This window comes from Theobroma cacao, chromosome 9 (assembly GCF_053813885.1).
Source record: "Theobroma cacao isolate CCN51 chromosome 9, ASM5381388v1, whole genome shotgun sequence".
In the NCBI taxonomy this organism is placed as follows: domain Eukaryota; kingdom Viridiplantae; phylum Streptophyta; class Magnoliopsida; order Malvales; family Malvaceae; genus Theobroma; species Theobroma cacao.
In genome coordinates this window covers 42,527,724-42,553,561 of record NC_142647.1, presented here as the reverse complement: position 1 = coordinate 42,553,561, position 25,838 = coordinate 42,527,724, and the positions used below count along the sequence as shown (strand labels likewise).

The following is a 25,838-nucleotide window of genomic DNA, read 5'->3' as shown; positions in this document are numbered from 1 at the left end:
TGGAGCCAATATCCTTACAAGGTACATTGCTGTGTAAGTTAGCATATGAAGGAATATTTTAGGGAACCTAAAATTTTTTTAATGAAAAGCACATTTTTGGAGCAGATCCATTCTGCTTGCAGTTTCACTGTGCAATTTTGTATCTATATTTCCTCCACTGTTGCTGTGATATATTATATTTAGCTGTTAGCCTGTTATCATAAGTTTTCAACATAGTTTCATTTTCCACCCTAGTAATTAGGATACATGTGGAAGCAATTTCTCTTGGCTGATTAAATTTGGTGCCGAATGTATTTCTTATAAGCGCTCTGAATTCCATGATTAGTTGCATATGACATTTGCCTTGGAGGGGGGTCACCTTTTTCCCACCAAGCATGATTAAAACTAGTTAAATCCCATTTTGGAGATTGTGGGTGTGATGAATTAGATCATGCTGTCGTGAAACAGCATACACAAAGGAAATTATTATCCATAGTGCTTAGGACAACCAGAATAGTATTGAACTCATGAAGATACTTGTCATGGAATTGAAAGTCTGCAGCCATGGCAAATGTTACAGAACAATTCTGAACAACCCAACAACTAAAATTAGATGGTACCAAAATGGACAAATGGGGCTTCTGTATCAACAAATATAAAAAGACAATTCAAACCAACGAAGCAGTGCATCTGTTTCCAGTCCTAAGAACACTGTAATTAAGTACATTCAAAATTAAAGAGATAGGACTTAGATATAAATAACAAGATATTTTGAAAGCAAAATTCTACTCGCCATCTAAATCCTTTTCCCATCAAGTATGAATCTTGCTGTGGCAGCATTGCATACAAAACTGAAACATCTAGCGGCTAGTTAAACCATATTCACAATAGATATCATTCCTTTGTTCTGCCCTCATGTATGTTGCTAGCTTCTCCACATATTCTCCTGTCCAATGTGAATATTCAGCACCTCTAGCAAAGGGTGATCTCAAAGATGACTCCTTCGAGATTTGCAACCACAGAGCGTGTCCCAGCTACTTCATTTATCAGCATACCATGCCGAGTAGCTTCTGTAATAACCATTGAATCCATCCTGCATATAGATTCCAACATGAATAAATGGACAGCAAAAAAAAATAAGCTCAGTGTGCAACATTTTGACACTGATTGTTTGTAGAACTGACACCATGCTTGCACCATAAACAATATATCATCTCGAATTTCAGGCATACTAAAGCATTAAAAAGAAATAAAACCAAGAAACGATCAAAATCATAATATGTTAAACACAGTAAATTCTAGTGTGCTTAACATAAAAAAGGGTAAATTCTAGTGTACTTTGGCAGCTTTTATTCTAATAATATTTAGAAATAAATCACTTAGATGAAAAATCCATGGCTGAGAATAAAGGGTGCAAGAAGAAGGTAGGAAACTACGAGGCAGAAGTCATCAGATATTCAGGTTTAAAATTTATAAATCATAAACATTGCAACCTCAAACAAGTAAAGGTTCAAACATTTTAAAGGTAGTGTTGAATCCTCAAACTTCGCTACTGCTGGATAGAGTTAACAAGTCAGCACCATGTTTGATATACAAGAACACCTTATTTATATTTATTCAAATTTTGAGTTAATTACACATTTGATACTTAAATTTTGATACAATTTACAAATTGATATCTGAAGCAAAAAAAAAAGAAAATACAATATATACCTTAAACTTTCAAACTATGTATCGTCTTTATCCAAATCCAAATTCTAACACCACTAAGCCAAGAGGCTTATATATGTAACGTTTGATCAATAGTATCATGTCATATTTATATCACATAAAACAATCAACATCCTTTTAACACCAATTAAAACATATATATATATATATATATATATATATATATATATATTCTTTTCAGGTGGAGAGTAATATTCCTGTTCAAGATCGACCAATGATTGAATGCCATGTGACATCCACATTGCATCCATGTGAAATTTTCACAATATTTACCATTTTTACTTAATACATGATGTATACATGGCATAATTATACTAGTCAGATGCTGTATCCCCAATAAGTTGTATAGGTAAGTTAATGGTGTTAAAATTTGGATTAACATAGAACATTATTTGGAAAGTTCATGGTGTAAATTGTACATTTTTTTTTCTTTATGTATGACTACCTTACAGGTGCCAAATATGTATTGAGCTCTTAAATATTTGTGCTGTTTAGAGGTAAGTTGTCCATTTCATAAAAAAATATGTCTAACCCTCTGTAAGTGAGGGAACAACCCTGATGGTATAAAAGGGCAAACTTTTAAACATGGATCAAACTGAAATTTGCCAAAACCACATTATTTACCCTAAACTTTAAAAAGACTGTCCAATTCTCAATAACAAAAATCAGAATCAACATTTGGGAATGCATAAAAGGTTAACTGCTTTAGGTGTAGCAGGGGACAGAGGTTCAAAGCCTTTTTAACGTCATTTTTTAGTTGTGAAGGTGACAGGTTTGTAATCAATATATTCAGGAACAACGGAGGAAGAAAAAGAAAATATAAAAGACTTACATTTTGGCTCGAGATACATATGCTAGTATGAATTTGCAATGGCCGGATCCCCTGTTGCGCAGGAGCTGTTCTACAGTATCAAAAAGCAAAGGAACACTTGACTGCTGGAAGCATGGATATTGTCAAGGGCAGGTCTTTCCATTTCAAGTTGTCTAACAGCAACTACTAAGAAGGAACGAATGCACATGAAACGAAAGAAGTATAGTTTTTCACAACTATCAAGTTTAATGGCAGTTTTTTGAGCAATTATAGTACAGTGGTCCAATCAGGCCATCACATGACCAAACAGCATTTAAAGTTGCATCTACTTTTATGCCATAAAACAAAACAGACTTCTACTAAGATAGAAGCAAGCAATGAAAAACAAGCAACAATAAAGTTAAATGAGTGTCATTCAATTCCTGGAAAGAAAATAATGACTTGGTCAAGAGGATGAGTAATTAAAACAAGCATCTAATCAGTTATTGGGAAGAAACAGACTACTGTCATATCCTATGATAATTGTATGGAAGGATAGTGTTTAGACGGTGTTCAATACCTAGACAATCATGATAGAGCATGCTCATTCCTGGCTTTTGCATTATGTTATTCTCAGTTTCATCCTTCATAAGCTCAATCTTTTTCCTTGTATTTTATACATTGCTTGAGAAAAGAAATAATTAATAGTAATCAGGATATAAATGTCAGCACCAAGTATCAAATCAAAACCTCCAGGATATTTGTGCAAAATGCTGTTAATATGATCAGAATTTCCCCACTCTAGCTTCTCAGCTTCTAGTGCTGCATGTAAGATGTGAAAAGAGGACATCAGCTAATCCAAAATGAGCATTCCCAATCAAGCTTATTTCTCTCACCAGCACAGCAACTAGGATTTTCAGAAGATGTATTCAGCTCTATGTTTCTCCTCAGGATCTGCATATGATTGGCAACATGAAAATTAGAGATAACACCTACCAAATATATACCCAGCGCTGAAAATTAATTTTGTGATCTTGCCTTCAGCACTTCATCGTTATGATCAGTCAAAAGAATTTGATGACAAAATCTGCTGCAGAGCATGCCAGTAATACCTATAAGGTGGCAGCAATCATGCCATGGCATCAAGGTAAAATAGAAGACCGAATGCACAACAAATTGATGAATACCAGGAAATTCCATAAACATAATAATAAAAATGGATATTTTAGAGAAGGAGAGCTGGAATTAGGACTAAAAGCTAGAGTGGCAAGATCCAATCTTGCAAATATAATTGTGGTGTATAACTTCAGCATGCTAAAAAAAATTATTTTCTGCATAACAAGCCAATTATAAAACTCAAGATTGAAAAAATTCTTTGCTCGGTCAAGCAATTAAAAATTGAGTTTGGGTTGAGTTGAGCCAACTTGACTGTTTGTGCACACCTAGGACTGCCTAAAATCTTTCATCCTATTATTTCAGAAAACAAGCAAAAAAATATGACAAGACCTAACCAATACATCAAGCTTCGTCAACCAGCTAAACCATGAAGATGCATTGAGCATTTGTCATCAACCCTAATCATCTTGTTTTGGATGAGAAAAATCTTTAAGTAGAAAGACAGCTCGATGAACAAACCCCTGGGCCCCTTTTCTCTTCAACCAAAATATCAGCATGACAGCAGATATACATACAAACTACACATGCACATAAACATTCATGCTCCAAATCAATAAAGACTGCCAAAGTGGGGAGCAGGGAGACTAACAAATTATATATTATCACCCTTCCATCCATCTCCTCAAAGCAACAAAAATCTGCCAGTTTTAAGCACCACAACAGAGGCTAGTTCAAAGGGCTAAGCACATATAAGAAAGAATTCAGATTCAGGTTGTTAACTAACAGCCAAATGCAACACCTTAATAATTAATGATTAGTACCTTGGAAATGAAAAATGAAAGAGTAAAATGTATTAGACTATGACTCACCTACACCAGAGCCTAATTCAATCATGGAACATCCTTGAAGCATCTCAGCATTTTTAGAGAGATAATCATTCAAAAGCATTGCACCAGGCCATACCAATTGTCCTGTCAAATCAAAATCGGCTGTTTCACAAATAGTTAGTGACTTATGTACAATTTCAAAGCAACTGTTAGACCAAAAAATTAAAAAAAAAAAACACACAACAAATTAAGAAATATAATAACTGATATCATGTAATTCTTAGCATGCATATGACATAGAATCAGAAGCCATTAGCCACAAGTACAATGTCCAAATCATAACCCATCAAGTGGGTTATTTTGGTTTTAATATTGATGAGAAATTGCAAATGGAAGATATGGTGGAGTGCCATAGAATTAGTGTAATGTTTGATCAAATGTTAATGATAAAGTCAAGGAAAATGTTAAATTCGGAGTAGAATTTCCTTTTAAGATGAAAAGAGTAGAATAATTGGGCACTAAAGAGTTTTGTCTTTTTTCTTTTATTTCCTTTGGTCCCAACACTTTACCTCCAATCTAGTTATTCATGCAAATTACTTAGCAATTAACATGGTTGGTTAAGTAATAACCCTGGTTCCTGGAAACTAAACAAGGACCATCTCTACCTGCATTTATCCCAGTCTCTGCTTCTATCAATACAATGACCAAAAACATGTCACGTGAATGATACTTAAAAGATGACCTGAAGCAATTATTTCTTCAATTTTAAAACGACTTTAACAACAACATATCAAAATTCTTGAACCCATACAAAGCCTTTTTGGGGTTTTTGTTTTTTCAAAGAGTTAGGATACTAAAGTGAACAAAGTAGAGAATCCCACAACCAAAAATGGATCTTTTTGGAGAACTTAAAGGAACTTTGATTAGCCAACACAGCGTATCTTTACTAACAGAAAAAAGGGGTTGTCAATTGTCATTAACTGAAAAAAGAAAAAAAAAAAAGAAACTTACTAGAGGCTGATTGGAGACAAAAGAGCTGAAGCACATGAGACCCAAATGTGTAAGTAGTCAGCTGGTAACTGCAGACATTAATAATCAACTTGTGTTTTTTTTTTTTTTTTTTTGATTGTATGAATCAAAAACAGACAGAGAGACAGAGATTTTTTAGAGAGAGCAAGAGAGAAAGGGTGTGGAAATACTTGTCATTGATGAAGAAAGCTTCGTCCAAGCAAACGATATCCTCTTCTTCTTCTTCTTCTCGCCTGACCATTTTCTCTTCCTCACGGAAAGTAGAAACCTCCGATTTGACCTCCATTGTTTCTCTTTGGGAAACGCAGCACATGGTGAACAGGCAAAAATATACATAGGCCGACCATACCTGAAGAAATGGGCCCGCACCGGGAGTGCACTTTTTGTGCGATTTAGTAGAAAGATTTAAGAAAAATATAATTTTAGTGTATTTTAAACTTAATTTTGCTGATAATACTCAACCCAGTCGGAGTTTTTAAGCTACACAAGTTTAAAATTGAAATCTGCTTCGATATCAGATCAATTTTAGAGTGGAAAAGAAAATTGAATCAAAATCAAGAATGAGGAATTTGAGAAATTTGGCTATTGATTGTATTACATTCCATCAAATTCAGTTTTATAGAACTTGAGAAACTATATGTCCTTATATCTCTAATCTTGCATTTACAACAACTAATCATCATCTTAATTAGTTAGTAACAGAATTAAATTAACTATTTACCACTTAATTAACAAATTCTTCAAACACACGTATTTCTTATCATGTATCTCACAATAAAATGGATCTTAAATTTATAAATTTTTTTCACTTAATAATTATATATTTAGAGTAGATACAGTAAGTTTGTAACACTTGTCATCAGTCTCTTGTCAATGTGTCATTCTCGTGCTGCTAGTTTAACAAAAATAAAAAAGAACAAGAGATTTTTAATTATTATAAAAGAATTCGTATTTCTTTTTCCGGATCAAATTTTATTAGCATGGTGATTGTTCACACACGTTTGAGTGATGTTTAGTTTGGCATTATCATTGGAATTGAAAAATTACATTTAAGATGTGCTATGAAAAACTGTTATAAAAAATTACCGTTTGTCAATTTTTATATGTTATTATATTACCATGAATAAGTATAGCGAAATATTAAAATATCTAAAAAGAACATGACATTAAAAAGGTAAAGAATGGATTATCTTTTTCGACCATTTAAGTAAATTATTATTAAGATGTATTCAAAATTAAATTATTGTGAGATTTAATTTTCATTTTAAATTAAACAAGATATATAGTTATTATTCCTGCTATAATTTCATAAACAAGCCAATATTTTTTGTGTTGGTATGCCGTCAAGGAATTACATACAGCCAACCCCATCACACTACAAAATGTTCCTCCGTTTTGACGGATGAACATTTAAAAAGCTTGAGTCAGCTTGCACTTCCGAGTTTCTCACCACCCATTGCTTGAGTTGAATTCAACTGATCAAATGGAAAAAGGAAAAAACAGAGCACCTACTATCTTGTCAGCCGATTGCTGGTCTATCCTCCAAATTGTGGAGTGATGTGCATGACCAATTCTAGTCTTCTCCCTTCCTGCTGAAACAACACCGTATCCTTTGACATTTGTGCCAGTCCACAGGGACCTCAGGGCATGCAAAAAACACCACAAGTCTACACTTTCGGACAAGAAAACTGGAATATTTTTAGTTTGTCTACTTAGCCATTGCATACTTTCCAGGCAAGTTTGAGATGCGTACTCTCTTGATTTCTAGTGTTAACGCTTCCTAATTCTGTTAAGTGTGTAATGCATGACAACGGGATTGTAAATGAACAGATCAGAGGGTAATGTTTCCAACTCATTAAGTGAACAGCTTACCCTCCTCAATGCAAGCACCTTACAAAAATGTCAATCCAATATCCTCATTGAGCCTTTCATGAATACATTGACATTTCCACCATTTTCTGTTTCATAACTTCCATAGCATTCCATAACAGAGAAGCATCTCCTATCAAGGTCCAGCATTCGCAAACATTTCACCCATTTGGAAAACATGAGCCCCAACCTAACCTTTCCCTTCATAAGTTGCCTAAAAAACATAAACTAAATAGAAAAAAATTAAATAAAATAGGAGGGCTATAATCTTTCAGGAAAAAGATGAAACTACTATAATATGTTTAGACTGGCAGGTGATGTTGATTAAGTGCTAGCAGCAATAATAATTTAGCCACCCTATACCTACATCTACATATGTGTTTAGCATATACTATCCTAATTAAGCATATTAATGTCTTAAATCAAACTAAGACACTTATCTTGGAAATTGTCCTGCAGTTTTTATTATTATTTTTTTGGTTTCTTCTTTGAATAAATGATGCATTTTCTGTTATAGCTTATATAGTATAAAAGTAACCTTGAAATAGCCTATGGCTTATTGGCCAAAACTTTCAAAGTTTCAAGTGTTTAGACTATATTATGTAAATCTTAAAATAGGGTACCTTTAAATGGTTAAGTCAGCCAATATTTTGAATCTTTGATTGCCAAGAATCTCTTAAACAGAGCCATACACCTCATAAGCCCATCCTACTTTAGTTTACTCATTCAGAAAACTGCAAAACACGGGACAGTTTAACTGATTTGTCAGTCTACATAAGAACAAATTAGCACAAGTTTGAAAACCGCTTATCTAATATGCCAAATACAGCATGATTGCCTCACAGCAACCTAAATCAGTCAAACATTTTCCACAACATTCTTATTCTGCATTATTAAGGTCTCTAATTATCTCGTCATTTGGAGTTTACTTAGTTACACCAAGAGTAGCTATTGAATTGCTTGGTAATTGAAGGCTGAAGGAGGTTTAACAATACAGATAAAAGTTTGTTTATTCCATAATTTCATTTATTTCACTTCAGAAGAACAACAAAAATTGGAGGCTGTAAAATACTAAATATTTTGGTTCAATATTCTCTCATAAATGATTTAAATAGTTAACAGTTATATCTTCCAGATATCATTTTACTGGTCCTTTATTTACTTCTGATGCACCTTGGTTCCCCGTTTAAAAGTTGTAATATGAATTTGATACAAAAGAAAAGAAAAAGAAGAAAAAGTATAGCTTTCTAGATAAGTGAAGAAACAAAATAAAAACATACTAGAAATCTTTTCTTTTTTCATGCAAAGTCAATCTTTAGCAAGTGTAAACCTTTGTCAACTATCACAGAGATTTCCACTTGCCTCAACCAAATGGATCGTTTTAATTTAAAATGTTTCAGTCATGAAGGGATTAAAACATACCAATAATACACAGCCAAGTTTGATGTTGTCAGGAATCTTCAGTCACAGTCTTCTCTGTGATTGCATCTTAATTTGTCAGTTATGAGCACAATAAAATAGCAGAAAAAAGCTGAATAAAAAACAGGGACAAATCATGAAATATCTCTATAAATGCATCTATCATTCAGTTTGGACATACGTCTCAAACAAATAACAAGTTGCCGAAGCTGTTTCTAGTTTTAACAAATAAAAAAAACCAGTAACAGCAACAACACCTAATAATATTAACAATAATAATCATAAAAGTATCCCCTTCTAGAGGCATTAGTCTAAGGGGTATAGCTAGCCCTAGGCAAGCTGAAGGTTTAAAGCTAAATCCCAAAAGAGTTAAAGATATAATTGAAAGGCCTACACCTCAGTTCATGGGAGTTGTTTGTAGGTTCCATGGATCAGCTTCTTTTAAACCTAGACTTATTTGCAGCTTCAGCGCTACAATGAGTCCCATCACACAATGCTTAAAGATAAAGTCATTCTTTTGGACCAGAGAAGCAGAAAAGGCTTTTAAACAGATCAAGACAGCCAGGAGTCAAAGCACCAGTAGTAGTGCTGCTGGATTTGAAAAGCTCTTTCTGGTGGAATGTGATACTAACCATGTAAGGATAGCAGCTGTTCCTAGCCACGATGGAAGACCACATGACCCTTTTTAAGAGAAGTTGCCAATGCAAAATAGTAAAACTTGACCAATAATCTGGAATTTGATGCTTTATTCGGAGCCCTTCACCATTAGCAATACTATTGCCGTACTTGGGATTTTAAGGTATATTCACCTATTCAGATAATGAAGCACTTTAATATCTTAATCCAGAAAAGAAACTCAGCCCAAAACATGTTGCCTGGAGTTCATTCTGAACAGATCTCATTCACATAGAAGCATAAATCAGATGAGTGTAATAAAGCAGCCAAATGTACTTAGGTAGAGAGGTATGTTGTTGACTATATTGCAAGCTCAAGTACAGGCTTCAAGAAGCTGCAAAGTCAGCACAGAACAATCGTTCTTTATGTATGTAATGAGAGATTTGCGGGATACAACAGTTAAGACAGCAGGTCCTATTGCAATACATGATGGATAATTATTCTAAAGTTGTGTAAGCAAACTATTCCAGAGCTACACGAAGCTGATTCAAGAGACATTTTATGCAAGACAAGACTTTTGCTATAGTGATTGTCATTTTTGTATTCCAAATGCCCTTGGATCAGACAGGAGGAGTTGTAGCGACTTAATCTAAAGCTTGAAGATAGAATGCATGCTTTTAACTCCATGGGGTCAGTTTCTCCAAGCTGCAAGAGATGATGGAGCATGCCTGCAATAGCATCTAAAGGTGTTTATGTACGAAGGCTGGTCTAACATCCCAAGTTTAATTTTGCTCATGTCCAATGATTAGAAGCTTAATTTTGAGCTTGAGTAGGATTCATCAGTTGCTTTTGAATCTTAAATTCTTGTTTCTTTAAGATAAAAGTTGAAAAATCGAACTGTATTTTTGTTTTGTAAATTTTTTAGATGTCATATACTTTTACAATCTTCTGGTTTAGATTTTGAGTTTGAGAGTCTTGTTTTGGGGCTTTCTTTACTTTGTTAAGTTTTTATTCATAATTTAGGTGCTTTCTAAGTCAAGTCTGTTATTTTCCTAATTCAACTTAATTATTTTTTTAAAGTAAATATTTGACTAGAAGTGGTACTACTTACTGAACTAGGAATGCTAGGAGTCTATATGTATATATCAATGTTAACTTTCAATATCTGGATATAGAAATATTACAAGAGAATATCTAGCAGTACAGCATGGATCATGTGATTGTGTGATACAATCAACCTTAAGTCTGGTTCTGATTCCAAAGGAAATCTTCTTTCAGCATTATTCCTCTTCTTATTCCTTATTTCTCTGCACTGTTTGAGGTTTACTACTAGCTCTAATACATTCTCTTTAAAGCCTAGAACGGTATTTATCAATTCCTAACCCATTCCATACAAAAGCAGCTGCCAACTTTCCCTTACCTAAATGGCTAAATCACATTTTGTAGGTACTGAGCCAGCTGTTCTACATATTACACTACTTCCTTATAAGCTTATGTAAGAACCTAATGATACAAATAGCTTCAGCTTAGGTTCAAAATCTCTCAGTTTGATAACAATATCCAGTCAAAAAAGAGCTTAAAACTGGTAGTGGCGGTCAAGAATCACATAAAGAAAACATGGAAATTGGAATTTCTGGGATGTAAGGACCTAGCACCAAAACATTTGGCTCACTAGTTGGTGCATTCGAATCCCCTCTTCCCCAAATCCAAGATGGAAGGACCTCATTTTAAAACCCTCAACTATGCGGCAGTTTCCCTGTCCCACTAAATAAAATTATTACTCAAAAATGGAACTGATCATACTATTCCAAAAGCACACAGGATTTTACATAAACAATAGAAGAGAGTAGAAGAAAAACGTTAGTTACCATGTTGCAAGCCCATTGATAGCATCCGGTCTATATTATCAATACGCCGCTGAATGGATTTCAAAAGCAAATTCAATGAGAAAACTCTCTTTCTAACATTAGAAAACTTGGCAGCATGTTGCATTATGAATGGCAACGGAGCATCTTCCAGCAATTGATCAAGCTCTGCTGACCCACAACATTAGAAGCAATTTTTATCTTATATTAATATTCAGCTTTAACGGCAAAAGAAAAAAAAAAAAGAAGAGGAAATTAACCTCGAGTAAGACGATCAATTGAGGAACTAAGGAGGTCTTGGCTGGTGAGAGTGTCGTGGGCTTTGGAATCGAAGTCTTTGATGAGAGAGGTAAGCATCGAGGATAAAGCTTTGGCTAAAGCTTCGGTGCTGTCATTATCGCTGGGATCATTGTTAGATTGAGAGTCTGGGGTTGGGGAAGAATTAGAAGGATTTACTTCGACGGAAACGTCGCTGATGGTGGCGTTGTCGTCATCATTTGAACCCTTGCTTTCCATTTTCTGGGTTTTGTTGGAAAATACGAAAGACAGGAAGCTTCCTTCGGGAAGGCAATTGGGTAAAGTGAAAATTCCGCTACAATTCAATTTGTACTCGAAAGGAAAATATTTAAAAACGTTTGGGTATTTTTCTCGAAATAGTCAGTCCGGGGGCGGGAGGTATCAGAGTAGGCATTATTGAGCTCCTCTTATTCCAAGCCAGTTGGAATAACAACATTTGATATAGCTTTTATCGGGTAAAATCTAAAAAAAAATTTCAAAATAGTTTAAAATGACATTTTAATCTCTCGTATTTTAAAATTACGTTTCTGATCTTTTGATTGTTAATACCGTTAATTAACACTAAAAAAAATTAGACATAATACTAAATAAATAGAATACCTCTTATATTATTTTTTTCAATTTTAATATATTCTTTTTTTAAAAAAAATTACTCATCATTCCCTCAAAACTTTAATTTAAAAAACCCTAAAAAATTTAATTTTAAAATTTGGAAACTTGAAGCTATATTTGCCTAAAAAACCATAAACTTTTTTCTGGAAATAAAGTCTAATGTGATCAAACTCTTTATTTCTCAAACAATTTGAGAATATTTTTTCATTAAAGAGAATGTATTAAAAGTAAATATTTTGTTTAATTATGAATAATTTCTTACTTGTGGTTACTAATCTTGTTGAAAAATTTTTACCCAAAAAGTTCTTTGAGATTAAGATTTTGGGGGACATAAAAAGATCTTGACTTGATTATTATATATCAAAAGTTTTAAGTTTGTTCCTTCTCTGTCAAAAATAGAATTGAGGAAATTATGAAGAATAACCTTTCTTGATAAAGATATTTCAAAAATAACCATTAAAATAAATTTAACTATTTTTAGTCATATTTAGCCATGATTTAACAAAAATACATTTAAAACTATTTCAAATAAATTAAACCATTCATCACAATTTTTTTTCATTTTGTGCTTCCGATTTCTCTCTCTCACCATCCCACTCTCTCTAATTTTATCGATTTCTCTCTTCAGCATTCATCTGCTATGCTCTCGATTTCTCTCTCCCGCATTTTTAGATTTCTCTTTCCTGCGCTTTCAAAACACCAAGCAATGGTTTTGATGTTCTTGGGTGGATGGCTATTTGAAAATTTTGATTTTTAGGTATTTTAGATAAAATTAAAATGGTAGAAATGATCACAGATATTTTAAATAACTTTTAATTAGAACAATTCAAGACTTAGACATCAATAAACTCAACATTTTGAAATTTATAAATCTAAATTTTAAAGGAAATTTTTTACGATTTTTAGTCGAAATAGGTGTTTTAAATAAGAAAATTTATGTTTTGATTTATGAAAACATGTTATAAACACTTTAATCGGTACCAAATTATCAAAAAAAACCAAAAGAAATGAAGAGAGTTGAGAAAATTTGAAAATTTAGTTCGTAAATAACAACAACATTTTAAGTATTAAAGTGTAACAAAATGTTTTTGAATATGGCGTGTAACAATAATATTTTTTTAACATGGCGTGTAACAATAATATTTTTTTTTCAATATGGCGTGTAACAACCTAACCATGATGTATCACATGTTTTTATATATCGCGTGTAACAACCTAACCACAGCGTGTCACATGTTTTCGTACGTGACATGTAATAACCTAATCATGGCGTGTAATAACCTAACCATGTCGTGTCACATGTTTTTTACATGACGTGTAACATGTTTTTGTATATGACGTGTAACAACCTAACCATGGCATGTCACATATTTTTGTACATAACGTGTAACAATTTAACCATGGTGTGTCACATTTTTTTGTACATGGCGTGTAACAATCTAACCATATCATTTCACATGTTTTTGTACATGACGTGTAACAACCTAATCATGTCGTGTCACATGTTTTTGTACATGACGTGTAACAACCTAACCATGACGTGTCACATGTTTTTGTATATGGCGTGTAACAACCTAACTATGGCGTATAACATGTTTTTGTACATGACGTGTAATTTTATTAAGAGTAATTTTATCCAATTTGGTTAAAAATAGTTAAAATTATAAAAGGGTTATTTTTAAAAATATCTTATCATAAGGGTTATTTTTAAAAATACCTCTATGGTATTTTATTAAATATTAAAGTGAAACCAACTATTGCATTCATAAGGAACATGAGCTTATTTTTTTTAGGAAGGTATTTGTGTCTTAAAATATTTATGTGGTATTGAGTATAATTTTTTTTAATTGTTGACGAACGGTGTTAACAGTCAAAGGATCAAAAACATCATTTTAAAACAAAATGGACCAAAGTGTCATTTTAAAGTGTTTTGGGAGACTTTTTGAATTTTACTTGATTTTATCATTATTTGAATAATTAATTAAAATATAAATAACTTAAAATTTAACCAAACAAAATGACTTAAAATTACTAATATACAATGCTTTCACATTGTGTTGTTTATTAGGAAAAGAAGTTCGATAAGAAATACATACAATTATAGTTGAATCAAAATTTTAAATATAAATATGTTGTCAATCATTCATAGTTATGATTATAATTATTATCATGATTCATGTTCTATTTGATAGTAAGATATTTATGAATGATTATTATCACATTAAATGATATATTGGAAACACAATTTATCTATGATAGATTGTATCACACTAAATGAGATATTGGAAACATAATTCTTTACTGAATTTGAAACTTTAATAATTATATTAGGATTTTTTTTATAATTAGGAGAAGGGGAATTCGTTAATTATATTAGATTGACGGCTTCAATATTCACCAATAAACACCTTTATTTGTTGTTGATGCACATTCATGATTAGAATTTGATTGTATAGAATTAGCTTTCTAGTGTTTTAAGTTTACTGGGAGTTGTTTAAATAATACTTTTAAAGTTGTAAAGTGAAAAATCAAAATTGAGATTTAGAAAAAGAAGAAAGGATTTATTGTTGAATCCTTACTGGCTTTTGATAATAAGAATAAAAAATCATTTAAAAAGTTTTTATAAAAATTTTTTAGTTTCAATGTTGAAATCTTTCTTGTCAAGAGTATATATGTGTGTATGTGTGTTAATTTCATAATATACATCTTGATTAATAAATAAATAGTTTCATCATTATCAATAAAAGAATTTGTATAACATATTAATGAATATGAGATCTCATTTAGAAAATTGGTGGTATTGTTTTTGTTTTTTCTCTTATAAAACGAAGTAATATGCCAAAAATTCTATCTATTTAAGAAATAAAGAGTATTAATATTATTATTATTATTATTATTATTATTATTATAAGCTCCTGAACTTTTATTTTGAGATATATAAGTTTTTGAACTTTTATTTTGTACCAGATAAACCATGAACTTAATTTTTATGCCACATAAGACCCTATAATTTTAATTTGTGCACAATCTAAAAACTTCATATGTGAATGGCAAGCGAGATAATTTTCAAGTAAATATTGATAAGCTATCATTTCTACGTTGAGTGTTTGAGTGAAAATGATGACGAGGAGATTAGAGACATTAGAAGAAAATTAAATGAGTAAAAAGAGATAAGTTAAAAAAAAATGATGACGTGGAAGATTTTAAATTTTTTTTTGTCACAGCCCAAATCTCGGGCCATGACCGACGCATGGACTCAATGGGAATAGCCCACTAGGCCCAAGCAAGCCTCTTTATGAGATCCTGTTCCTCATTCCATCCACTATCTTTAAAACCATGTGTTGTAATTCTCAACGATGAATGTTTCAGTAATATTTTATAGTAACCGAGTATTCATATTTGTATTATCTCAAAGTACTGTCATTCATTGTCGTCTCATAAAGGCATCATCATCAATCCAATATATACATACTTCATTTACAACATGACTCCTAGTGGTTTACATTACATATACGTGTACACAGATAAAAGACTCTTAACCGTCAGTAAAATGACTTTAAGTGAAGGTACAGCTACTGAGATGTCATAGTACCTACCAAGAAGACGAGTATACGTGGACACTCAATCTAGGTCCCAACTGTCTCCGAATCTGAAAACATGAAGTTTAAAAATGTGAGTATAAACCCAGTGAGTAAACATAAGAAGGGAATAAACATATGATACGGAAAGTTTTAAAATCATGATGCACTTTTGCTAAAATCATGCAATTTAACTTAATTTCTTGTTAAAACCCCTTATTTCAAAACTTTGGTTAGTCATCTCTTAGAGTTGAAAAATCCAAGATCAACCATGAAGATAAATGAGTGAAAACCATAACAGGATATAAACAAGGTAAACATGACCGAAGGATTCTCGCTGTAGCGAAGAGGCATTCTTGCTATAGCGAAATTCAAAGCACAGGTTTCTGAACCAAACCCGAGAGTTTCTCGTTGTAGCGAGATTCATTCTCGCTGCAGTGAAAATCACCGTGAGCAACTCGCTGCAACGAACTCCAGGGCTATTGCAAGCCCTCAGCACTCGAGAATTTTTCACCATAATGAGAATGCAATTTCGCTGCAGCGAGAAACAGAGCAATTAAGTCAAAAGAATTCTTGTTGCAACGAAAAACCATTTTTGCTGCAATGAACATCAATTCGGAAGCACTTAGTAATTTTTTAAGGTTCAACATGTAGGATGCAACATACATTACAAACCACACATTATACTCATAAACTTTCTATTGCATATGTGTATATAAATATATATAACACGAATACCACCACCACCTCACCAGCTCATGTGCAACCCTCACATCGTGCACATTGCTAGAGTCATCGTGTGCACCCCCACATCACGCACACTATATATCATCATGTAAACTCCCTACTCACACATTTCTATAACATCGTGTGCACTCTCTACTCGCACACTTCAGTATCATCGTGTGCACTCCTTACTCGCACACTTCAGTATCATCTTGTGCACTCCCTATTCGCACACTTCAACATCATCCTGTGCACTCCCTACTCGCACATTTCAATATCATTATCCACACTTCTGTACCCCGTTATCACTGGCATGTGCATCCCTCACATTGTGCACATGCACGGTTATATATATTACACAATATTAACTATCAATACACAACATATATATTTATATCAACATCATATAAGGCACAAGGATTCATCATATTGCACACTCACAACATAAAATGTTTTAATAAAGGCTTGTTCCCATGCATAATCTTTAAGGAAAAATCAAATAAAAATCATTCACATGCTTCGTCCAAATACCAATACATTTTCCAAAATATTTTCAATGCAAGTTCACTCACCTTACAATAGTGGGATATTACATCGCTCTTTGTTCGGAGGCGTATCTAGCTATGCCTACTTGCCGGTTGCTTGTTATTTCCCCCAGCACACCAGCACAGTACACTACCTTTACTGTTGCACTTCCTAGCAACAATCCTAATTCAATATCTTTAGCGTACATCATTTATACTTCCTTTTTTCATTCAATCACGAATCCTTATTTAACTTAACTTATCTTGATGCAATTTTTATCAAAGTTGCTTTTATCCCTTACTTACGTAATTCTTTAAATTATGATTACCGGCAACTTGTTTATAACTCTAACACATATATTAATCTTTTCTAAGAATATTTATCAAGTTCAACCATCTTTTTCACAACAACCACAATTTCTCACAATATGCCACTTAAAATGTCAACTACACAACAATACCCATTTTCTCAAGATTCCTCAACTACATTTAAAACATCATCTGTCTTTACCTTTATGGTTGCTTGACTTGTACTTGCACTCCAATATTCCTTCAAAACATTAATCATCAAGCTGCCAAAATGATTCACACATTATTTCTCCAAAGATTTAACCAACCACGAGCTTAAAATACAAAAATCCTTACCTTAGCTTGCTTGAATTACAAAACCAAGCTTTTCTTCCTTTCTTTCTGTTTCTTTCTTCTTCTCCTAGGGTTTAGATGTGCTGAAAATTAGGGTTAAAAGCTACAGGTTTAGTGCCCAAGAAGTTTGGAGAAGAAAGAAGTAAGAAAATAAAGGAAATGAAAAGAAACAAGGGAAATCACATGAAAAAATTTGATTTTCATGAACTTGAAATGAAAATGGCGTTGGAAGCTTCAAGAAGAAAAAGAAAATATCTTGCTGGAGGAGATAAAGACGGTCATGGCTGATAAAGATGAAAGGAAGCTTTGACCAAACTTTACATAAAATTATCGTTTTACCTTCCAAGTTTCTTCCCTTTTTAATTTAGTCCTCCCAACACTCTTTTAACTCTAATTTCCTTCTATTATCTTTTTTTACACATGTACAAATGAAATATAAAGCTTGTACTCCAACGCGGCGTTTCCATAACATTTAAAATATAATTTTTTCTTGCGTTAGTTTTATTTAATAATGCGCGGGCCCCACTAGCTTCATTTTTCTATGAAATTTTCTTGTTCTTCCTCTCCCCCACTTAGATTAACCGTATATTCCTTCTTCATGAAAAATTTTGACAATGAATAAAAGATTAATATTTTAATAATATTTTATTAATAAAATATTATTTTATTCTAAAATTTTCCACTTGTCTCCTTGGTACCCAAAATACCTTATTATGCCTCAATTCACTTCCAAATCACTTTTTATCTTGCAAATTCTTCCTCGATAAAAATATTATTATTTTATTATTATTCCCTCATGTGCGAAATATTTTATCTTAAAATACTCTTTTCACATTTTCTCACATTTAAACATTATAATTAACCTCATTTGACATCTGATAAGCTTCATTAGCCACCATGTCAAAGTACGAGGTATTACATTTTTGTAGGAGATGATGTTGCAAATGAAAGTGATATTGATGATGCAATTGACAATAATAGAGGATATGGTAAAGGATATGAGATTGAGTATATGGATTTCGATGATCTTAAAGACTATGATAATGATTTCCAATATGATGATGAACTTCTTTCTAGGAAAAATAGTTGTATTTAACTTAGGTATGATTTACATTGTATCATTTTAATATAAAAATTAAGTTACGAGATTTGAGAATAATAAAGTATTAAAGGAAACTGTTAAGAAATATGTTTTTACAAAAGGTGTTTAACTAAGGTTCATAAAAACTGAACCAAAAGAAAGTTAAGATAGCTTGCAAAGAAGGTTATCTATGTTGATATGAGCCCTACAAGCTAATCTATGGTTGTATGAAAATCACAAATTTAGATATTCATGTATGACATTTTGTTATTTATAACAATATTGAAATAGTTCTTTATCTATAAGTTTGTAACTTAATTACTATTTATACTTATGTAGATAAAATCCAAGAAACTATACATGCCTTGCAAAGGAATTAAATTGTGATACAATTATGAAGTCTTTCTGCATTAAAACATTGTTCCTAAAAGTTTCCAATCATTGTATTATTGAGACGGGACATCAATAATATTCAAAGATTGACATGTGCTTTGTTCCTTACTTATGAAGTAAGCAACCACTTTCATAGGTTGAACAATAGAGATACTTGAACTAGTATGTGGGTGCTTGTCATGGTAGAGCAGGTTCACTGAATATGACCCGACATGAGAAGTGCATTTGATGTCTCACTCTAGTGTCTATGCAATACTTCTCAAATGTTAATCATGTAACTACTCCTTAAATTTGGTACACTAAGTTGTTTTATATGAAAGTACTATACTTTGATTTCATCTCTACGGATCCTACCAAAAATACTAAATCGAGATACTTTGGAGTATAGTATGAAGCATATAAAGGCGAATGAGTGGTAAAGATAGAAACCATTACCCCAAGTGATTCAAAGGAAAATATCTCATTAATTCTTGGTTGATATTAGTTTAATCAAATCCTTGGTCAAAGTGATTGGGAGATTATGAAATGAGTTTTATACGTTTCTATAAAGCTAATGATTTAACTATAGGAACAAATATGGAAGTCAATAAGAGAAGACACTACACCAAGCTCTTATCATCTCTGAGATATATAATAAGGGAATAAATTACACTAATAGATTCTACACTAAAATATTGTCAAGGAACCCTTTGACTCTCTTAACAATTGGGTGGCCATGATGCATTGCTAATTGTCAATCTTGGTCTATGGAATTCAATTGATTAATTTAATATGAATTGGATTAATTTAAATTAATCGGTAAAGATTAATAATTCAATTTTATTGCTAACATGTTAAGATCTTAATAAGTCACACATATAAAGTTGCATTATGGGTTAAATTGGGAATTTGATGATTTAAGTTGGACTTAAATCATAAAATAGTTTAATTAACTAATAAGGACTTAATTAAAATGGTTTAATTAAGTGCTAAGGTCAATATTATAAGAGGTTACAATATTGAGGACTTTTTAGCAAACTTAATAAGTTAATTAACCTTGTATGATTTTATTTATATGTGAAACAATAATTAATGTATCAATTTATTTATCTAATAAATAAAATTAATTTTTAAAGGCATATGTCTATCTCTCACTTTCACTTATAACCAATAATACATATATTTCACACCCATTGACTCAAAGTGCTTTTCAAATATCTTTTGAGACAAAGATTTAATCAATGGGTCTACCATATTTTTAGTTGAAGCAATCTTTCCTACTAAAACATCCTCTCTATTTATAATATCATAAATCAAGAGGTATTGCACTTTATGTGTTTCATTTTCTGGTGAGCTTTGGGCTTCACAACATAAGCTACAGTTCCACTATTATTACAATAAAAAGTAATGGAAGAATTTATAAATGGAACAACTCCACACTTTTATACAAATTTTCGAATCTATACAACTTACTTTCTAGCTTCACATGCAACGACATACTTTACTTTAATGGTGGAATCTGTAGTATTATTTTGCTTGCAACTTATCTAAGTGATTGCTTCTTTACCTAAAGTGAAAACAAACCCAAATATTGATTTTCTATGATCCACATCTAATTGAGAATTTGAATATGTATAACTTGTTAGAACTAATCTTCTCCACCAAACACTAAACAATAATATTTAGTTCGATTTAGATATTTCAATATGTGTTTCATTATTGTTCAATGTTCAGGGCTTGAATTTCATCGGTATCAACTCATAATGTTGACTACATAACAAATATCTGACCTAATACATAGCATGGCATACACAAGACTTCATATTGATGATGCATAAGGACAGTTTTCATCTTCTCTCTTTCTTTATGAGATTTATGAGACATTTTTTTAAGGAGATGAATGTTTATAGTGTAAAAACCTTTTAATTTGGAATTAATTATACATGCTAAACTTGGTCAATGTCTTGTGAATATAATTCACTTGAGACAATCCTAACAATCTTTTCTTTCTATCTTTAAAATATTTGATCTCGATTATATAGGAACACTTTACCAAGATCCTTCATAGCGAAATGATTAGAGTACCAAATTTTCATTGATGGCATTGCACCAACATCATTCCCAATGAGTAATATATCATCAACATAGTGAACAAAAAATGTGACTATGCTCCCATTAACTTTCTTGTACACATTTGATTCATCCAAATTTTGTAAAAAACCAAACGGTTTGATTGTCTCATCAAAATAAATAAGCATCTATCAATCCTTGAGAACAATTAATCTACATTAGTTTTCTCACATATACAAGACAACTTCATATCTTTAAATGTTTTAGATTAAGAACTTTTCCTGTTCATAATTAATATGGAATTTTAGAGACAACTTTATTGGGACTCTATTTATTTAGGTCTCAAGATTTCCTCTTATCATTGAAACAAAGCTTCATTAACCTCTTCGTATGGATTTGCACCCGAGCATTTGTCTTATTGGTTAGTGCATAATCCTTCTACCTAAAGAGGAAAGTTCGAATCCCCCATCCTTCAATTATAAAAGAAAAAACTTCTTCGTATGGATTTAGTTGACAAAAAAAAGTCTTATTTAACATTATTATTTAAAATATTCTAAGGTAAAATTCATCTAGACCCTTTGTGATATGACATAACACCTTAAGATTCTTTTTTTCCATATAAAACCTTACGTTTTACTTCTGTTTCCACAAGAAGTAACAGTGTTAAATATTTTTATAAAAAGACAATAAGACTTTTACATTTAAAATCTTCTTTCTTTCATTTGAACCCTAAATTCTCAATTTTTTCTTAATTGAACATATTAGAACGAATTGTAGTAAAATAATAATACTTGGTACTACATATTTAACGCAAAGGAATACAAGGAAATGCAAATAGTAGTTTTAAATTAAAGTTAATTGCTAGCATTTAAATTTCAAATGGAAAAACATGCTAATATAAATATATGGTTACTACATGACTAGATGGCATTCCAATTTCGTGGACAAGAATTACCAATTTTTTTTATTTTTTTTGTTTTTATTGTTAAGTGTGGAAATTGGAAAGAATAAACAAAGAAGCTTTAGTTTAGCATTATTATTGTTCTTTTGGATATAAAGTTTTTCTTTGTAGCATTAATGAAGATTTTAATTCCCTATAACCAAAATTTATATTAATATACAATAGACCCTTTACACTCTTTTATATTGTAACTTTTGATACCTCTATTTATTGTTTATTTTTCTTAAGATTTAAAATAAAAATAATAATTAAAAGCAAATGGAGTGAATTCAGGCCAATAAGCCTCTGTACAGTGCTGAACAAAATAATTACAAAGCTTTTAGCTAATCGACTGGCAAAGCTTCTCCCTTTTATTATCACAGAAAATCAAAGTGGGTTTGTTGGTGGTCGAATGATTAGTGATTATATATTGCTAGTTCAGGAGTTGATAGGAAAACTAGACCAAAGAGTGAGATGAGGTAATGTAGCTTTAAAGCTAGATATGATGAAGGACTACGACCGATTTGATTGGAATTTTCTCTATAGGATGCTACAGCAGTTCAGTTTTAATTCTCATTGGATTGAAATGATTCATCGTTGCATATCTAACTGCTAGTTCTCTTTACTACTCAATGGTCGCACAGTGGGGTATTTTAAATTCGAACGTGGGCTGCGACAAGGGGACTCCATCTCGCCATTGTTGTTCATTTTAACTACAGAATATTTGTCCAGAGGCTTAAATGCTTTATTTGCTCAATATCCCTTTCTCCATTATTTGTCTGGTTGTTCAATGTTTGTGAGACATCTAGCTTTTGCCGATGATGTGATCATTTTCACTAATGGTTCTAAATCTGCTTTACAGAAAATTTTGGCTTTTTTACAAGAGTATGAGGAGATGTCTGGGCAAAGAATAAATGTTCAAAAAACCTGCTTTATTACTCACAGAAATATTGCCAACTCTTAGAGTCAGATCATATCTCAAACTACTAATTTTAATCACTGGTTTTTGCCTATCACATATTTAGGTGCTCCTCTATACAAAGGTCCCAAAAAGGTAACCCTCTTTAATGATCTTGTAGCAAAGATTCAAGAGCGCATTATAGGATGGGAAAATAAAATACTTTCCCCAGGTGGTCGGATAACATTATTGAGGAGTGTATTATCATCTATTCCCATTTACTTGCTCCAAGTATTGAAACCTCTTGTTTGTGTTCTTGAGAGAATTAACAGATTATTCAATAACTTTCTGTGGGGAGGTTCGGCAACTTCTAGAAAAATTCATTGGGCTTCATGGTCGAAATTACATTACCATCGTCAGAAGGCGGTTTAGATATCAGAGGCCTAGATGATGCGTTTAAGGCTTTTGGTATGAAATTTTGGTGGAGATTTCGGACCTATAATAGCTTGTGGACCCAATTTATGAGGGCAAAGTATTGTGCTGGCTAGATTCTAAGATATGTTGAACCAAAAATTCATAATTCCCTAACTTGAAAACGTATGGTTGCTAGTTGTGCAGTCACAGAACAAAACATGAGATGGCGGATTGGACAGGGCAAGTTATTTTTCTGGCATGATTGCTAGATGGGTGAGGAGCCATTGGTAAACCGACATCAGTCATTTATGAATTCAATGTCACAAGTATGTGATTTCTTTTCAAATAACACTTAGGATGTGAACAAATTAAAAGCTGTTTTGCTTGAGGAGCTAGTGCTTGAAATTTTAAAAATCCCTATCGACACAACATGTGAGACTGCGGCATTTTGTGTGCCTACTTCGGGTGGTAATTTCTCTACGAAGAGTGCATGGGAATTAATTCGGCAACAACGGGTAGTTAATCTGAACTTCAGTTATATCTGGCATAAAAATATCCCTTTAACTACTTCATTCTTTTTATGGAAATTATTACATGATTGGATACCTGTGGAGCTGAAAATGAAAACAAAAGGTTTCCAACTAGTTTCCCAATGTAGATGCTGTAATTCGGAGGAATCGCTCATCCATATCATGTGGGAGAATCCGGTAGCCAAACAGGTTTGGAATTATTTTGTAAAATTTTTCCAAATCTACATTATTAATCCTCGTACTGTTAATAAGATTATATGTGCATGAATATACTCTGGTGATTATTCTAAGCATGGTCACATCCACATTTTACTTCCTCTGTTTGTTTTATAGTTCCTGTGGGTGGAACAGAATGATGCAAAATATAGGAACCTTGGTATGTATTCAAATAGAGTGGTATGGAGAGTTTTGAAACTTATTCACCAGTTATTCCTTGGGAAGCAGTGGCAAAAATGGCAATGGCGGAGAGATATGCAGATAGCTCAAGAATGGGGGATAACATTCCAAGAGAACTCGCCTTCTTGTCCAAAAATTATTTCTTGGCAAAAGCCATCAATAGGTGAGTTTAAGTTAAATGTTGATGGTAGCTCTAAAAAGTTTCAGACAGCTGTAGGAGGTGGAATCTTACAAGATCATGCAGGTGTAATGTTATTTGGCTTTTCTGAAAATTTAAGAGCTAAAAATTCTTTACAAGCGGAGTTACTAGCCCTATATAAAGGACTTGTTTTGTGCCAAGAGTATAACATAACAAGATTGTGGATTGAGATGGATTCTATGGCTATTATCCGATTGCTACAGGAGAATTATAGAGGGTCACATGATATCCGGTATTTATTGGTTTCTATCTGACAATTACTATCTCAATTTTCCTTTCGAATATCTCATATTTATAAAGAAGGCAACTAGGCAGCAGATCTGTTAGTGAACATGGGCCATGACCATCAAAATTTACAAATTTTCAATGTGGCTCAAGGTAAATTACGAGGAACATTACGACTGGATCAAAATAGTCTTCCTTATGTTAGATTTAAATAAATGTAAAGGAGTAGTACTCCTCACTAATTTTTTATGTTTTACTTTTATTTTTATGATTATTTCTTATAAATTTACCTTAGATCCTAGCACACAAGTAAATTACTTATCATTTGCACCTAAAATTATTGCAAAGGTAGTAATCCTTGGATTAGGAATTCTATCCTTCCTTAATCATGTAATTCTAGAGGTTAGGTTTTGGTCCCCCTCCCTGCTGTACTTATTTTTTGCTATTAATAAAATGATTACAGGATAGCTGGGCCCTGCAAGAACTTCCAGCATAAAAAAAATTAAAAGTAAAGGTTTTTTTTAGAATTATACAATTTTTTTGTTAATTACCAAAGAAAAATCTTTAGACTTTAACATTACAAGAGAGCTAAAGTATCCAGAAAAATTTTAAATAAAAAAAAAAGATAAAATACCCCTATCGTCAAAGTTTTCATCGAAATTTTAAGCGGATCTATTAGTTTTCGAAATGAACAGTCTGTCTAAAAAAAATATCTTCTGCTTCACATATAAGTTTAGCCCTTAGTCAATGTGTTTCTATTAGTTTGATGACAAGATAAAATTAAAATAATAATTTTACTCTTTATTAATTTTAAAAATTACTATGAAAGCACCGATCGGTGCTCTTTGAATTTTTTCTATTTTTTAAAAAATTATATAATTATAATTTTTTAAATTAATAAAAAAATATTTTAATTTTTTTATATTTTTTATTAATAATTTTTACACATTTAGACGGAGTATTTAAATAACAGATTAAGAACAATCCTCAAAGATGGATCAATCTTAAATAGCAGATTAAGACAAGTTAAAAGCATCGTAGCGCACTAAAACACCAGTGCACAGTTTCTGCGCAGCATAAATCACGCACACAAA

At 32.1% G+C, this 25,838-nt stretch overlaps 2 protein-coding genes across 10 annotated transcripts; both read right to left on the bottom strand.

Annotated features, from left to right (window-relative positions):
• Positions 1–498: 498 nt before the first annotated feature.
• LOC18589959 (Putative methyltransferase family protein) lies at positions 499–5,848 on the bottom strand. 3 transcript variants are annotated; one of them, XM_088810317.1, is made up of 8 exons: positions 5,643–5,775; positions 5,455–5,522; positions 4,486–4,605; positions 3,539–3,612; positions 3,397–3,454; positions 3,222–3,322; positions 2,543–2,655; positions 499–1,072 (listed from the first exon to the last, which is right to left on the bottom strand). In XM_088810317.1, exons 1-8 carry the CDS (start codon positions 5,756–5,758, stop codon positions 952–954), a joined length of 771 nt encoding a protein of 256 aa, XP_088666443.1. In that variant the 5' UTR covers positions 5,759–5,775; the 3' UTR covers positions 499–951. The 3 variants fall into 3 exon arrangements, with proteins under 3 accessions (XP_088666443.1, XP_088666444.1, XP_088666445.1); XM_088810318.1 differs by having other exon boundaries at positions 4,486–4,587; XM_088810319.1 differs by lacking the exon at positions 5,455–5,522 and having other exon boundaries at positions 5,643–5,848.
• Positions 5,849–7,154: 1,306 nt separating this feature from the next.
• LOC18589958 (SNARE-associated protein-like protein) lies at positions 7,155–11,943 on the bottom strand. Of its 7 annotated transcripts, none has more exons than XR_016028612.1 (6): positions 11,501–11,943; positions 11,244–11,408; positions 9,393–9,569; positions 8,764–8,817; positions 7,965–8,075; positions 7,155–7,569 (listed from the first exon to the last, which is right to left on the bottom strand). XR_016028612.1 is itself a non-coding variant. In XM_007015168.3 (4 exons), exons 1-3 carry the CDS (start codon positions 11,754–11,756, stop codon positions 8,792–8,794), a joined length of 447 nt encoding a protein of 148 aa, XP_007015230.2. In that variant the 5' UTR covers positions 11,757–11,943; the 3' UTR covers positions 7,155–7,569; positions 8,764–8,791. The 7 variants fall into 7 exon arrangements, 3 of the variants coding, with proteins under 3 accessions (XP_007015230.2, XP_017983783.1, XP_017983778.2); XR_016028614.1 differs by having other exon boundaries at positions 7,155–7,555; XR_016028613.1 differs by lacking the exon at positions 7,965–8,075.
• Between the last annotated feature and the right edge of the window lie 13,895 nt (positions 11,944–25,838).

Coding starts and splice junctions, on each gene's coding strand:
- LOC18589959 (XM_088810317.1), bottom strand. CDS start 5,758: ATGGAGGTCAAATCGGAGGTTTCTACTTTCCGTGAGGAAGAGAAAATG. Junction 5,523..5,642: donor GCTTTCTTCATCAATGACAA/GTATTTCCACAC, acceptor TAATGTCTGCAG/TTACCAGCTGACTACTTACA. Junction 4,606..5,454: donor TTGTCTCCAATCAGCCTCTA/GTAAGTTTCTTT, acceptor TTTGTGAAACAG/CCGATTTTGATTTGACAGGA.
- LOC18589958 (XM_018128289.2), bottom strand. CDS start 11,756: ATGGAAAGCAAGGGTTCAAATGATGACGACAACGCCACCATCAGCGAC. Junction 11,409..11,500: donor AATTGATCGTCTTACTCGAG/GTTAATTTCCTC, acceptor GTGGGTCAGCAG/AGCTTGATCAATTGCTGGAA. Junction 11,140..11,243: donor ATCAATGGGCTTGCAACATG/GTAACTAACGTT, acceptor AATTTTATTTAG/TGGGACAGGGAAACTGCCGC.